Here is a 15,187-nt window from a genome sequence, read left to right as displayed (position 1 = left end):
AGCAAACGTTTGATCAAAGTTTTTTCCGAGTTTTTTGTTTTTTAGAAAAATAAAAAAAAAAAAAGGGGCAGATGTGGGAACCCAAACCCAGCTTTCAGCAAAGGAAAACAAGGGCTGACAAAAACCTTGTGATCTGAAGGAGCTGGACCCTTCTCACAAGACCTGTTAAAGTTCTACCTCATGGATCAAGCTTGGCTCCAGCAGAAATCAGAAAGGACTTTTGAGATGATTGTATCAAACCATGTCTAAACCCCTGTAATCCCTCTGTCCCCCATGTAATCCTACTAGAAGAAAAATTAACTATTTGGAAATTGCAGTAAAAATTTGTGTAACTCCCCAATTAACATAGGTTATCCCCTTCATTAACATACAGCCCCAGATGCCTTTAAAATAGTGTTCTCGTGTTCAATAAACTATTCCAGTTTCCCCATACTGGGATCGTGTCTAGTTTTTATTTTTCAGACCGCCACTCCCCCCCCTTGTGTCACCCTGTTCTGAGGGAGCTTTGGGGGAACATCTGCACCCCAACACAGCATCCAACGCATCCCAAAGTGTGCTGGGACCCCTTTGAACCTGGGAATTGAGGGGAACCATGGAAAACCCTTCTCAGAGAGAAAATTGGGTGACCCGAGTCCTGGATGCTTTTAGGAAAGAGGTCTGAACATTTCTTGAAGAATGGAGGGGGGTGACTTTTTTATTCCTGACCTTTCCAGTTCTCCATTTGGGGGCAGGATGTCCTCTGGGCCAATGTTTTGTTCCCTTTGCAGTGAGTGCAGCCTCAGAGGGCTGAGCCCTCTCTGGCTGGGCTTGGCCTCTCCTGCAGAGACTCAGGCCTGGCTGGGCTGCCCCAGGCAGACGCTGCAGGAAGAAGAGCTCAGGCTGCCTGGCTCTGGTGTCCCTGGGGCTCAGCCTGTGCCCCATTGCTGTGCAGGGGCTGAGCCCCACCTCTGCCTCGGGGCCTTGGCCAAAGGGCTGGCAAGGAAGAGGCCCAGCAGCCTTGGGGCCTGCCCAGCTTTCCTCCTCCCTGGGGGCTCTCAGTCCTCCCCTGACACCGTGTGGGCCCAAGGCCTTGCTGGCTTCGGGCTCACGGCCCGCCGGCACCATCCCAGCGGCCTGACCCCCCTCCTTCCCCTCTCTCCAGCCTCTCCTGCCTTTTCTGGCAAGGGGCCATCCAAGGAAAACCCCGGTTCTCAGCAATGGCACCTGTGGCACGGCTGCAAGGCTCGAGTGGGCCAGGCAAGAGCAGGAGCACCGAGAGCCTGAGGAGCCAGGAGATGCCCTGGCTGGGCATCGTGCTGCTGCGGGACGAGCTGACACCTCTGCACAGTCTCTGCCCGTCCCTGCCAGCCGACTTCTGCCCAGGCTCTGGGCACGGGGACACAGCACTGACAGTTTTCAGCCCCCGCGCTGTTCCACAGAGGCTGTGATGTCACAAGGCCCTTGCCTGGCAGCCAGGAGATGGGCAAGGCAAGGCAAGGACGGAACCTCTGAGCCACCAGCACGCTGTCCCCAAAAGCTGGGGTGGCACAGAAGCCCAGAGTCCATGAGGTTGGCAGAGACTTGTGAGATCAACCGGTGTCCAGCCTACGCCCCATCCCCAGCACGTCAAGCAGAGCACGGCACTCAGTGCCATGGCCAGTCTTTGCTTAAACACCTCCAGGGACGGTGACTCCACCACCTCCCTGGGCAGCCCAAAAAGCTCTGAGGCATCACATCTCTTCTTTTACAGTTCTATCACAACTTTTTATAAGTCAATCATATTACATTATAGAGCTCTATTTCTATGTTGGTTACGTACACCTTTTATATATTTTATATACCTTTTATATACCTTTATATAGCTTTTATAAACCTTTTAATGCCTTAATAAAATCCCAGGGATCTTGCTTGGAACTCCCTGCATCCAGGGACCGAGAGGATCTCCCTGAATAACACTTTCAGTGGGCACTGGAATCCTCAGGGTCCTGGAACCCCTGGAGCATCAACAGCTTTGTCCCTCCAAGGGGGTCCCAATTTGTTTCCAATGGTTCAAGGATACAAAATAAACCAAATACCAGTTTCCAAACCAAATCAACTTATACGTCCAGAAATCACAAGTTAATATCCAAAATAGCAGAAAGGATTTCTTCAAGATTCTTTCTTTGCAACCTGAAGTACCCATAATACAAAATTAACCAAATACCTGTTTCCAAAACCAAATAAACCAAAGACCAGTTCCAGAACTAAATAAACCAATGAGTCCAGACTCCCAAATTAATATCCAAAATCATGGCTGGGGTTCGCGAACGAAGATTTGGGAAGGGCTCTGCCCACATTTGCTACAAGCACACTGGTGGCTAAAGAGGTCAATACGAGATAGACACGTCCAGTTGCAAAAGGCAGAGCAGAAAGACTCCTTGGATGGGATCGACAGGACACGGTTCTTTCTGCGTTGTCTTTTCTCCTCGATGGTGATCCTGCTGCGTTCTCAAAAGAAGCAGCAGCGTTAGAGATGGGGTGTCTCCAGACCTCCCGACTGGAGGCCAGAGTAGACCAGTGATGAAGATCAATGTGGCCAAGGCTGAGATGTTGTTTCAGGCAGTCCTTGTATCTCCTCTTCGGGGCTCCTCTCTTGCAGCAGTCGGTGGCAAGTTCACCACAGAGCACGATCTTAGGGAGGGGGTGGTTGGTCCTTCATCCTGGAGACGTGCCCTGCCCAGCACAGCTGTGTTCTCAGCAACATGGTCTCAATACTTGTGACTGCTGCCTGTTCTAGAACAGATGGATTGGTCACATCATCTGACCAGTGGATGTTTAGGATTGTACGGAGGCAGCGTTGATGGAAGCGTTCCAGGAGTCGCAGGTGGTGGCTGTAGATGACCCATGATTCGGACCCATATAAGAGAGTAGACAGCACAATGGCTCTGTAAACACTGATCTTTGTGCTTTTCTTCAAGTGTTTATTTCGCCAAACTCTTTTATGGAGTTTTCCAAAAGCTCTCTATGCCTTTGCTAACCTGTTGTCCATCTCTCCGTCAGTCTCACCATCCGAGGAGATGAGGCTGCCCAGGTAATTAAACTGCTGCACTGATTTGAGCTCTGATTGGCCAATGGTGATGTGGGGATGATGGAAGACTTCCTGAGGTGCAGGTTGATGGAGAACTTCTGTTTTCTTTAAGCTGACTTCCAGCCCAAAGAGCTCAGCAGCCTCAGCAAAGCAGGATGTTAAACGCTGCAGAGCTGCTTCTGTGTGAGCGACGAGGGCGGCGTCATCAGCATAAAGCAGCTCCTGGACAAGATGGTTTAAGGTCTTGGTGTGGGCCTTCAGTCGCCTTGGGTTGAAAGGGCTTCCATCAGTGCGGTATCAGATGTAGATCCCGTCCTGATCAAGACGTCACGTGTGTTACATATTCATGACCCCCCGACAGTGGGCGGTGCTCTCTGTAAATCTCGGGACACCTGGTGTAACCTCTGCTCAGCAGGCAGATAGTGTTTCTCATGCGCCAAGGATGCATGATCCCTGGCCCTGCGCACTTCTCTCTGCTGCTCGTCTCGGTGGTCGCGGGGGTGAAGGCTCAAGGTCTTCCTCTCTCGGAGCGTGCGCAGTCGCTCAGCGCCTTCCCCTGGCGACGGCTCCTCATTGGCTGCCTGTCCGTCCGCTCGGTGTCCCATTGGCTGCTCATTGGCTACATTTGCTCCATCGCACCCTCCCATTGGCTGCCCCTTCGTGCCCCCGCGCAGCTTTCCCATTGGCTGCCTCTGGGTAGCTCCCCATTGGCTGCTCACTGGCAACCCGGCTGTTCTCTGAGCAACAGCCCCGCCCCTTCCAATGGCACTGATTGACCTGTGCCGATTGCAGGCACCTTCGCACCCTCCCCAGCACCCGCAGCTGAACAGTCTCCCTTGTCAACAGCAGGGCAGCATTTTCCCAATAGCGACTGGACATTTTCCCTTCTCATCCTGGGGCCGGGAATGGGGTGCAGAGGGGTCCTCGTGTCTGGGAATGGGGGTTCAGGTGGTCCCAGTGCTGGATGAGGTGGGGTCAGGGGGGTCCTGGTGCCCAGGAATAGGGATTCAGGGGGCCCTGGTACCAGAAACGGGGGTATGGGGGGTCCCCGTGACCACAAATGGAGGTTCAGGGGGGTCCCAGTGCCCAGAAATGGGAGTTCAGGGGGGTCCCAGTGCCCAGAAATGGGAGTTCAGGGCAGTTCCCGTGCTCAGGAATGGGAGTTGAGGGGGATCCCCTTCTCAGGAATGGGGTTTCAGGGGGTCCCTCTGCCCAGAAATGGAGGTTCCAGAGGCTGGATAAGGGAGTGTAGGCAGGTCCCCGTGCCAGGGAAGGGCTGCAGAGGAGTCCCCTTCCCAGGAATGGGGATTCAGAGGGTCTCCCATTCCCGGGAATGGGGCTTCTGGGGGTGCCGGTACCAGATAAGGGGTTTAGGTGAGTCCCAATACTGGGGGAGGAGGAGCAGGGGGTTCCTCATGCCCAGGAATGGGGGTTCAGGGCAGTACCAGTTTGAGAATGGGGGCTCAGGGGGTTTCTGGTGCCCAGGGAAGGGTGTTCAGGGGGGTCCCGGGGATGGATAAGGGGGTGCAGGGAGGTCTTTGTGCCAGGGAAGGGGCACAGGAGAGTCCTCTTCCAGAGAATGGCAGTTCAGAGGGGTCCCGGTGCCCAGAAATGGGGGTTCAGGAGGTGCCCGTTCCAGGGGGTCCCACTGACCCTTCATTGCCCCCTGGGTCCCCCAGGAGCCCCAGGAGCCCCCCCAGCCCCAGCGCTGGAGCCATCGTGCTGCTCCGCTGCCTTTGGGGAACATCCCTCCTTCAACCTGTCCTGCTTTGGTCATAGGCCTGCAAAAACAGTTTCTTCTTCTGGAATGCTTCCCAGCCCTGGGGGCTGGCCAAGATACTCCTTCTTATCAGTGCTGCTCAGGCCCACGTGGTTTAGTCTCAGGACTAAGATATCCACCTGAACGCAGCCGTGGGTGGATCCAGGACTAAGCCCTGCCTGGTACAGCTGAAGGAATTCACAAGACTTAAACTCTATTTGTTGAAATTAAAGATTTTCCCAACATTTCCCCCCTCTGAGACTTGTTGAAATTTTCAGCAAGTTTCACTGATGAGCTTTATAACACTTTGGGTTACAAACATCGGTACAACAGTTCACAGAAATGCAGGAAAGACAATAATCACTGTCCTCACAGTCACTGGAATTCGTTTGACCCATGGAGAGGGGTTTGGAAATGAGGATGATCATTCTTGACAACTGCCCAGCTCCTCAGGAATTATCATCCTTTTGTACTTCATGTAAGACTCTAACTTGTTCCCAAAAGGTCCAAATTAGTCCCTACAGCTCCGGAGCAGCACTGATAAGAAGGAACATCTTGGCCAGCCCCCAGAGCTGGGAAGCATTCCAGAAGAAGAAACTGGTTTTTCAGGCCTGTGACCAAAGAAGGATAATTTGGAGAAGAGATGTTCCCCAAAGGGCCACCAGAGACCCTCGAGAGACCCCTACTCTGATGTAAATGAGTTCTGAGAACTGATTCAAATGTGTAAGAGAATCTGTGGGAGTATTTAGTATATATGCATGAGTCTGAGGAAGTGTAATGCACATGTATTAGTTACATCCACAGAAACCAGGGTATGAGACAGCCCAGTGTGGGGGTGATGCGAGGAGACCCCCCCACCCCCGCACCCAGTGCCGAAAAAAATAAAACCACTTTCTAATCCTGACACTCCAGTGACAGAGAGTTTTATTCCCGTTTGGTGACAGTCCCAGTTGCTCCCAGTATGATCCCTGTTGCCCCAGCTCTGGTCCCGAGGGGTCCCAGTCCTGCTCTTGCTGTATCCCAGTGTCCCAGTCTGCCCCAGTCCATCCCAGTCCATCTCAGTCCATCCCAGTCCCTTCCCAGCAGCCGCCGCCGTTTCCCGGGTCCTGCCCCCCCGCCCCCCCAAGATGCTGACGGGGGTCGGGGCTCCGTCTTTGCCTTCGTCTCCCTGGGCTGGGGCTCGGCCTCCGCCCGTGGGAGTAGCTGAGGGGGGTCCATGGGGGTTGTGTGTCCCCCCCCGGAGCGTGTGTGCCCCCCCGGGACCCCCATCCCACTGTCACCCCCTTTTCTCTCCCCACGGAGCCCCTGCCCCAGCTCCCACTCCCCCCTGGCAGGGGCTTTGGGAGCCCCCCTTTGCCTTGACCCCGGGCCTCCCTTGAATCCCCTTTCTTGGGCACTGAGACCCCCCTGCATCTCCTTCCCCAGCTCCGGGACCCCCCTGCACCCCAGTAGCCAGCTCCACAACCCCTGCAATCCCTTTCCCAGTCCCTGCATCCCCCTGTGCAGGGGGGGCTGCAGGGCTTTGGGGGGTCTCACCAGGGCTTTGCCCCAGGACACCCTGCCTCGGGCTCTGGGGGTGGGGGGTGACGGGTGCTCTCGAGCCTCCCCTTTTTTCCACATCCCTTCCCCAACCCCCATTCTGGATCTGCCATTCCAGGGCCGTGGGGGGGCCTCGCCGCAGCCCCCCCGCTGTCCCCGCTGTCCCCTCGGGGCCCTGACGGCCACCCTGGCGCTGTCCCTCGGGCTGCCCGGGGAGTTGCCCCCACGGGCTCTTGGGGTGGGGCTGGAGGGGTCCCGCTGCCCCTCTGCTGTGTTCAAGCACCTGAGGAACAGGGAGCAAACCCCCAGATCGGGTTTCCCAGCTGCAAAGCTCGGCGGGGCTGCCCCACCAGGAGGAATTTGGGGCTTGGGTACGGGAACAAAACACGGCATCAATTAAACCTTATTAAATATTCAAGCACTGGGACAGGAAGAAAATCATCCTTTGGAGTCTTCCCTTTGCAAACACAGATAGAGGGTTCTCACCTGGGGAAGTACCAGCCTGGTAATAATTTTATTTACACTAGTGATGCCAACAACACCTGCTGGGCATTGATGGAGGGGGGTTATATAGTTTTAGTAAGTATAGAAACACTTTGCAGTTGCCAGTGACTCAACAGCAGCATCCACAGGTATTTTCATCTCTGTCAGTTGATCCTTGGTCTCGTTTTTTGACTTTTTTTCCTTATAAATATTCCACAAATCACTCCTATGGAACCAGTTTTGCTTTGCTGAGGAGAGCTGTGACTGCTGGGCCCTTGGGGGATTATGAGCTTTTTGTGTTTTTATTTGAGGAGCACAGGAGCATCCAGGCAAAGCCCCAGGAGGGAGCAGGACCTGCCCAGGCCCCGGGAGCTCGGGCTGTTGTCCCAGCTCATCTCGTGGCAGGAGGAGCTGAGGGTGCCCCTGTCCCCTCTGTGCCCCCCAGGGGTGGCAGAAGCCCCTCGGGAGGCAGGTCCAGAGGCACCATCCCCTGTCCCGGGGGCTCCCCGAGCTGCCCTGCACAGGGTGGGCACACGGGGGGTGGGCTCAGGTGGGTCTGAAGGGCCGTCCAGCACCTTGGGGGGTGACCTGGGGGGCTGGGACTGAAAACCCCTCGGAGCTGTGCAAGTCCTTGAGACAATGAGCTCCTGCTTTTTTAATGAACAACCAAAGAACAACCCAAGTAGAATCCTATTTTTGTTCTCCAAATTTCAGAGAAAGTCACAGACTTCCATTGGGGCCAGGAAGGACAATTCCTGTGCCTAAAGCCCCTCTGTGTGGCCCCACAACCAGCAGTGCTGAGCGAGACCCTTGGAGCTCTCTGGGGCCGCAGCAGCTGCAGGGACTCTGCTCCAGCACGGGCTGCCCACGGGCTCACATCCTTCTTTGTGGGCATCCCCTGCTCCGCCGTGGGCTCCTCCTTGGGCTGCAGGGGAATCTCAGCTCTAGGCCTGGAGCACCTCCTGCCCCTCCTCCTGCACTGCCCTGGGGGTCTGCAGAGCTGTTCCTCTCCCCTATTCCCACTCTGCTCCTCTCTGCACCCAATTCCATCTGCACAAGGACTTTTTCCTCCTTAAATACATTATGCCCAAGGCCCCAATACACTGCCCAACATGGATCACCAGGAATGTGGGTCACCAGGTCTGTGCCCAACGGGGGTCCCTGTGGATCATCCAATGCAGGTCCTCCCATGGCTGATGGAGTTGGAGCAGCGGCCGAAGCTCTTCCCGCAGTCGGGGCACTCAGTAGGCTTCCATTACTGGTGGGTCCGTTGGTGGTAGGTCAAGGCAGAGCTGTTGGTGAAGCTCCTCTCACACTCGTCACACTTGTAGGGCTTCTCCCCGGTGTGGATGCGACGGTGGATGACGAGGTGGGAGTTGCGTTTGAAGCCCTTCCCGCAGTCGCTGCAGCGGAAGGGCCTCTCCCCCGTGTGTATCTGCTCATGCATGAGGAGATGGGAGCTGGTTCTAAACCTCTTTCCACATTCCGGGCACTTGTAGGGCCGTTCCCCACTGTGGATCTTCTGGTGGTGGATCAGGTCAGAGCTCTGGCTGAAGCTCTTCCCACATTCCAAGCATTTGTAGGGCCGTTCCCTGGAGTGCAGGCCCAGATGAGTGCGGAGGTTGAATCTCCGGTTGAAGTTCTTCCCACATTCCCCACAGGTGTAAGGTTGTTCTCCAGTGTGGATGAGCTGGTGGCGGATCAGGCAGGACTTCTGGCTGAAGCTGTTCCCACATTTCCCACACGTGTAGGGCTTTTCCCCACTGTGGATCACCTGGTGTCGGAGCAGGTGGGCGCTGTCACTGAAGCTCTTCCCACATTCCCTACACGTGTAGGGCCGTTCCCCACTGTGGATGTGCTGGTGCCTCAGGAGGTTGGTGCTCGTCCTGAAGCTCTTCCCACATTCTAAGCACCTGAAGTGCTCCTCTCTGCTGGGAGGCTGCTCAGGGACCACCAGCTCGCACCTCCGCCTCAAGCTCCGGCCACCTTCCCGGCACACGCTGGCTCTTTCCTCCTCACAGCCCCCTGGGCTGGCTTTGCAGCCCCTCCTGCGGGGGCATCTCCGGCCCTTTTCCTCCCCGCTGCCTTCCTGCGCCGGGGAGCCCTTCAAAACGGCCTCTCCCACCAGGCTCTGCCGCCGGGATTTGTCCTCCGCGCTCTCCGGCCTCACCTCGGGGCCTGGGGCAGGAAGCAACAAGGACAGGCAGAGGATTTGCGTCCGGCCCACAGGGAAGCCCAAGGACATCTCCCCAACTCCGGCCCCGGCAGGACGGCCACAAAAGACCGACCCAAAGGGGCACTGACTTCCTCCTCACCTGCCTGGGGGGCCCGCGGCATCTTCCTCTTCCTCGCAGCCTCCTCCTCCATCCGCCCAAGCTTTGGGAAGCAGAAATCCTGATGGGGGGGGGGGAAACAAGGGGTGAGCACATTGCCTTGGGTGTTTCTCCTGCCCAAGTCCAGCCCTAGAACTCACCAGGCATCCTGTGCCCATAAAAACCCCCAAAACAACAACATTCAGCCCAAAATCCCCTCCCAGGAGTTCCCCCTCTCTGCTCTCTGGGGTTAGGGGGGTCCCCCCTGTCTGGCCTGATGGCACTTCTGCCTGCATTGGGGGTCCCCCTTCTCCGGGCTGTCGGGGGTCCCGCGGCTCCGGGGGGTTCCCACTCTCCAGGGTCCCCTTTAGTGTTGCCAGGGGGGTCCCAGGGCTCACTTCTCCCCACTCTGCCTCCCGGGGCCGGCCGGCCCTCCTCTCTCGCCTCCCACCCTCGCAAACCTCTTGGCGCTCTCGGCTCCCACCCCGCCTCAAGGCCCCCCCTCCTCTCCACACTCCAAGGCCTTCCCCCTCTCCGGGACCCCCGCTTAAGGGGCCCGGCGCTCCCTCTCTGCTCCCCCCCCCCTCCAGCATTCCGGGGGTCCCCCAGCTCCGGGATTGCCCCTCTCCGCTCTCCCCACTCCGTGGCTACCGGGGTTCCCCCCCGGCTCTCACGGGGGGCCCCCAAACCGCTCTCGCCCCCCCGCCATTGCCGAGCGACCGCCAGGACCTTTTGGCTGCTCTTCTTTGTGCTCCCGCTCGGCTCCTCCCTCGGCTGGGCCGCCGCTTTTGGCGGGTTTCCTCCTCCGGGATCCGCCCCCTGCAGCCCTTCCCCCCCTGGCCCAGCCCCCTTGGGCCCCCCTTGCCCCCCCTTGCCCCCAAAGCCATGTCCTCCCGCGGCAGGAGCAGGGCTGGAGCTGGGGCAGGTCGGGATGGGGCAGCGCTGGGCTCTTGGCCGCTCCCGCCCGCACTCGGCCCCCGCCGCAGCCGCCACGGCCGGGACAGCGCGGGGGGGCCCGGCCTGGGCGCCCCCCCCCTCCCCCCTGCCCAAATTGCCGTCCCGGGGGGCGCTGGGGGCGAGGGGGGGGCGCCGGTGGGCTCGAGGTGGGGAGCGCTGGGCGCTGCGGCTCTGCCGGCACATGGAGGAGTTGCCCCCGCAGCCGGGGGGGCTCCCGCACCCCCAGTGCCCAGAAAGGTCTCCCCACAGTTGGGCTTTGGGGGCTCTGGGTGGGCTCTGAGCGGGTTGGGGGGTCCTTGTGGGTCTGTGGGGTGGTGTCGGGGGGTCCCGGCCCCTTTTGGGGAGCGCTGGGTGCCGTGTTGGGGTGCAGGTGCCCCCCCCAGAGCCCCCCCAGAACGGGGTGACACGGGGGGAACTCCGGGTGGTCCCCATTCCTGATCCATCCTAGAGCAACCACGCTGGGGGCAACTGGGATCATACTGGGAGCGACTAGAACCACACTGGAACTGACTGGGAGCATAACTGGTGTGACTGGGAGCATGCTGAGATCGACTGGGAGAGACTGGGAGAGACTGGCAGTGACAGGGATCATACTGGGAGGGACTGGAACTATAGTGGGCTGACTGGGAGCAACTGGGACCATGCAGGGGGTAACTTAGATTCTCCTAGGATAGAGTGGTATTGTACTGGGAGAGGCTGGGATCATACTGGGAGTTACTGGAACCAGAGAAGTGGTCCATGGTAGCAACTGGAACCATGCTGGGGGCAACTGGGATCATAGTGGGAGCAGCCAGGCCCCTGCTGAGCTCATACTGGGATCACAGTGGGACTGACAGGGATCATCCTGGGAGTGACTGCAGTAATACTGGGAGTATGTGAGAGGGACTGCAACCATACTGGGGATGACTGGGGTCAAACTGGATTCATACTGGAAGTGTCTGGAAGTTACTGGGATCATACCAGGGGTGACTGGACATATACTGGGATAATACTGGGAGCAACTGGGACCATGCAGTTGGCAAATGGCATCATCCAGGACTCAGACTGGGAGTCCCCGAGAGGGAAAGGAACCATCCTGGGGGGGGACTGGGAGGAACTGGGACCACCTTAGGGGCAACTGGGATCCTATTGGGAGTGACTGGGATCACTGTGGGAGTGACCAGAACCATACTGGAACCATCCTAGCAGTGACTGTTAGTGCCCAGGATCATACTGGGAGTGAGTGGAACTACATAGAGGAGAACTGGGAGCAACTGGGATCATCCTGGAAGAAAATGGGAATGACTGGGAGTGACAGGGTGCATTCTGGAGGCAACTGGCATAGACTGGGAGTGACTGGGATTGTACTGATGGGAACTGGAAGCATCCTGGGGCAAGTGGCACTAACTGGGTATGACTGTGAGCATGCTGAGGGCAACTGGGATCTACTGGGAGTGTCTGCAACCATCGTGGGTGTAGTGGTTTGGACTTTGTTTTCCCCCAGAGGCTAAGAGAAGTGGTAGACCCCAAGGGGTGGAAACCCTTGGAAGTTTTGAAATTCTGCCCAATGAGTGCTCCTGCAAAAATGTAAACATATCACAACCAGACCGGAAGAGAAGAGTTGTAGTTTTGGTTGTTGTAGGAGAGGTGGCCATGTTGTAGAGCCACGAGGAAGGGGCTCTAAGCCCCTCGGGCCCTCTGGGCCCTCCCAGCCCCGGCTGGGGGCTGCAGGGACCTGGAACAGCATAAAGCTGGGCTAGGTGCCTGTAGTTATGCTGGGAGATGTTTTTCTCCATGAGCGCAGAGCAGCAGCCGACGCTGACCAGAGAAACTGTGGCAGAGAGCCAGAGATAAGACCAAGAAGCAACAGAAACATGCAGCACTGCAGAGAAGACTCCTGGAAGACAGAGTCGGGAGAAAGGAGAGCCAGCAGCTGAAAGACAGAGTTTGGGGTAAGACTGTACCAGCCCCCCAAAACTCCTTTGAGATCCCTCTTGGAAAAGAGGTACATGGACTCCTATTTTGGAGAGTAGTTTTGGACATGCAGCACCAGAGAGAGAGAGGAGCTGAGAAGCTCAGGGCGTCCCGGAGCTGGACCGGGACAGCCAGATGGAATGCGGGGGGAGTTGACCTTGGCTCCCCCCTCGCACTGCTGCCACGGTGGCAGCCTGAGAGACAGGGCACAGAGGCCCTGCAAGCAAGGAGCTGAGTCTCCTGGGATACCAGACCGTCACGAAGACCCCCTGTGTCTTCGTGATATGACGTGGTGATATGACCTTGTCTGGGGTTACGAAGCCCACGGAAGACCCCTTTGCCTGTGTCAAGGGGGTCGAGGGAGAGCTTGGATATCTCCCTCGTTGAGTGCTGGCAGAAAGCCAGCTATCAGCTGCTGCATGTGGAGAAGACAGACAGACTGCTGCCTCAGAAGATGCTGCTGCTTAAGGACTGGAAGGGATCTGTCCTTCTTTCCCTCCTGGACTTTTATTTGGAGGGGAGAAGAGATCTGGTCCATTGTAAATACTATATGTCATGGTAGAGATAGTTGTGATCGTGTGTATAATGTGATGTTATATTTATTTGTACAGTCATTGTAATATATTCCCTTTCCCCCACTTTGAGTCTGGTGTGTTTTGTCTGGAAAAGTCCATCTCACATTAGGTTGAGATGTGGGAGGGGGATGGAGCTAGGGAATTGGATTTTTTGGGGCTATCTCAAACCATGACACATAGTTACCATTAAAGCTTCATTTTTTTTAACCTCATGGTATGATCACTATAGCCCAGAATACCATTATTTGAGTAGCACAAGATTTCTATAAGCAGCACCAGCATAGCAAGATTTTGTAAGCCCTTTAGCACCGAATTGTACAGCACAGCTCAGCTTATGATGCCTGATCACCTGGACCTGATCACTCTGCAGGCCAGGGCACATCCTAATCCTTGGTTTGTCATGTCAATATAACAATCTTAATCTAGGCTTGAAACACGTTAACAGAACAGGAGTGGCCCTTTCAGGGGAGAAGAGTCTGTTTGGTATTAAGATGGGGCTCTGTGTGCTGCTGTGCTGCCCTGTGCTGCTGTGAGGCCATCCCAGCCTGGCAGGCAGGTGCCTGTGACCTGCAAGGCCTGTGAGGAGCAAAGGAGTCGGCCTGGGGCCTGGAAATGGGAAGGCTGATAGGGAGGGGGAGAAGGGGTCTTCCTGGCGCACTGGACCTTCAGGGACTGACGATGAGGGCAAAGGGGACTCATGTAGGACCAGCTTGGTCACAGAGCACAGCTGTTTCTGTCCTAAAATGCCCCCATATGAGCAGGAGGCAGGAGCAGAGGCACTGTTCACGAGTGCCATTGTTGATTGTCTTCATCAGAGAGCTCCTGAAGTGCTGCTGGGAGGACGGTAATACAGGACCTGGACATCAGGTTAGGGCAGGGGCATAAAAAGGTCACCTGAGAGGTGTAATGCAGGAGTAAATGCAGATACTTTGTCTGGGTAAGGGATACAAGGAGCCTCCCCAAGGATGACAGGGATAAAACCAGCTGCTGCAAGACGTGATGAAAAAAGCCATCCAAGCAAAGTCATGCCCGAGCTGGATGCCCCAAGTCTAAAAGAAGAAACACCTCGGAGTGCAGCAGGAGCCATATGAACTGTGCTGAGCTGGGCAGGAGTGAAACCACCTGTCCTGAGAAGAACTGAGTAAAACTTGATGCCCCATTCCAGGCAGGGGCCAAACCAGCCAGGTCAAGTGTTGTTAAAGAACAACCAGCTGCATCCTTGGCGCATGAGAAACACTATCTGCCTGCTGAGCAGAGGTTACACCAGGTGTCCAGAGGACTGCCTGTTGCTAAACACCTCTGAAACTGTCAGGATAAATAGGACCCTCTAACAAATTGGCTTTTTAGTGCTAGAAAGCAAGGGATTACTTTTATTTGCAGCCCTGCGGGTGCATGTGGCTGACAAAAATCCTGCCTCCGTACTGACAGCAAGACATCGCTTTTCACCTATTTATACAGATTTGGCAAACAAAGAAATTAATGTTCATTGCTTCCAAATTACATCACTCACTCCCTTTCATTAATTAGTATTCTATGTGGGATTGGTTATTAATTTCTCCCTTTCTACTGTAATAACTTCATATCTTTAATCTTTTTTGTATATTTTCCCTCCCCTAGGGATTTTCTGACACAAATGCTGAGCCTTTGTTAGTCTTCTTCTTTAGCTGCTGGTTTCTGCAGAAGGTCCTTGTAGTCCATAAATCTTGTGTTCCAGATCTCCTCCTTCAACAGGACATCTTTCTCTGACAGGCTTTCTCCACTGAAGCATAACAGGGTTAACTTCAACAAAACTTACAGTTTTAGTACTTTTCCCAGGCTGTGTTCTCCCAAAGGAGCTTATGACAATTTTTACTCCATGCTGGCTAAAGTTGATTTAAGGCTGAACGCACCGCCTATGATGTGTGTTAAAAACAACTAATCAAAAAGTTAATTAGGAACACTAAAAAAATTAGAAAAGTTTTATGATTTCCAACAAGCCCAAAACAACATAGGCCAAGTGCAGCAGGGACAAAACTGTCTCTAGCCATTGATGCCAGGAAAAGGCAACAGTAGCAAAACTCAACAGCCACAGGTGCTATTAAGCCGGTATTTGTTTATTTCGGCGCCGGACGTGCAGGGGATAGCTCCGCCTAACACGCGCGTGCCCTCACCATCCAGAGTGGGAGTCTGGCTAAAGCTGCGGCTGATCAAAACCTAACCAACCCTAGCGGCAGGAGTAAATGGGAAGCTGCTAAAAAGCCATCCCGGAACGTTTTCAGAGCTTGAGGACAAGACAGCAGCGGGGCGGGGGCCAGCAGCCAGCCAAGGTCCTCCCAGCGCAGCCTCTGAAGGGTTCCTTTGGCAGTCCCAGTTCAGGGTCAGCCCATGGGTGTACCCTGGGGGCAGATGAAATTAATTGGAAATGAACCCATAAGAGTCCAGGTGCTTTGCTAAGAGTCTCCCTGATAGAAGTGGCAGTGAAACCCTCAGCGTCTTGGGGGCCAGAAAAGCTGTGACCTGGCTCAGTTACAGCCCTGAGCAGGCTTTTACTCCTCAGGCCGTGTGGCTCAGGGAAGGTGTGGGA

The 15,187-nt window shown here is 55.7% G+C and overlaps 1 protein-coding gene and 1 pseudogene across 1 annotated transcript; both read right to left on the bottom strand.

The window, feature by feature from the left end:
• LOC135405959 (dynein axonemal heavy chain 5-like) overlaps positions 1-3,651 on the bottom strand; it is a 28,927-nt pseudogene extending 25,276 nt beyond the window's left edge.
• A 3,180-nt stretch (positions 3,652-6,831) lies between these two features.
• Positions 6,832-9,505, bottom strand: LOC135405774 (zinc finger protein 239-like). The gene is made up of 2 exons (XM_064640366.1): positions 9,143-9,505; positions 6,832-9,005 (listed from the first exon to the last, which is right to left on the bottom strand). Exons 1-2 carry the CDS (start codon positions 9,192-9,194, stop codon positions 8,083-8,085), a joined length of 975 nt encoding a protein of 324 aa, XP_064496436.1. The 5' UTR covers positions 9,195-9,505; the 3' UTR covers positions 6,832-8,082.
• Positions 9,506-15,187: the final 5,682 nt, after the last annotated feature.

The sequence above is a fragment of the Pseudopipra pipra genome, chromosome W (genome assembly GCF_036250125.1).
Source record: "Pseudopipra pipra isolate bDixPip1 chromosome W, bDixPip1.hap1, whole genome shotgun sequence".
Lineage (NCBI taxonomy): Eukaryota > Metazoa > Chordata > Aves > Passeriformes > Pipridae > Pseudopipra > Pseudopipra pipra.
This window is presented reverse-complemented; position numbering and strand designations above follow the sequence as displayed.

Excerpts from the sequence above, each read along its gene's own strand:
- LOC135405774 (XM_064640366.1), bottom strand. The coding sequence starts at position 9,194 with ATGGAGGAGGAGGCTGCGAGGAAGAGGAAGATGCCGCGGGCCCCCCAG. Across the intron at positions 9,006-9,142 it reads GCCGCGGGCCCCCCAGGCAG|GCCCCGAGGTGAGGCCGGAG; the intron begins GTGAGGAGGAAG and ends TTCCTGCCCCAG.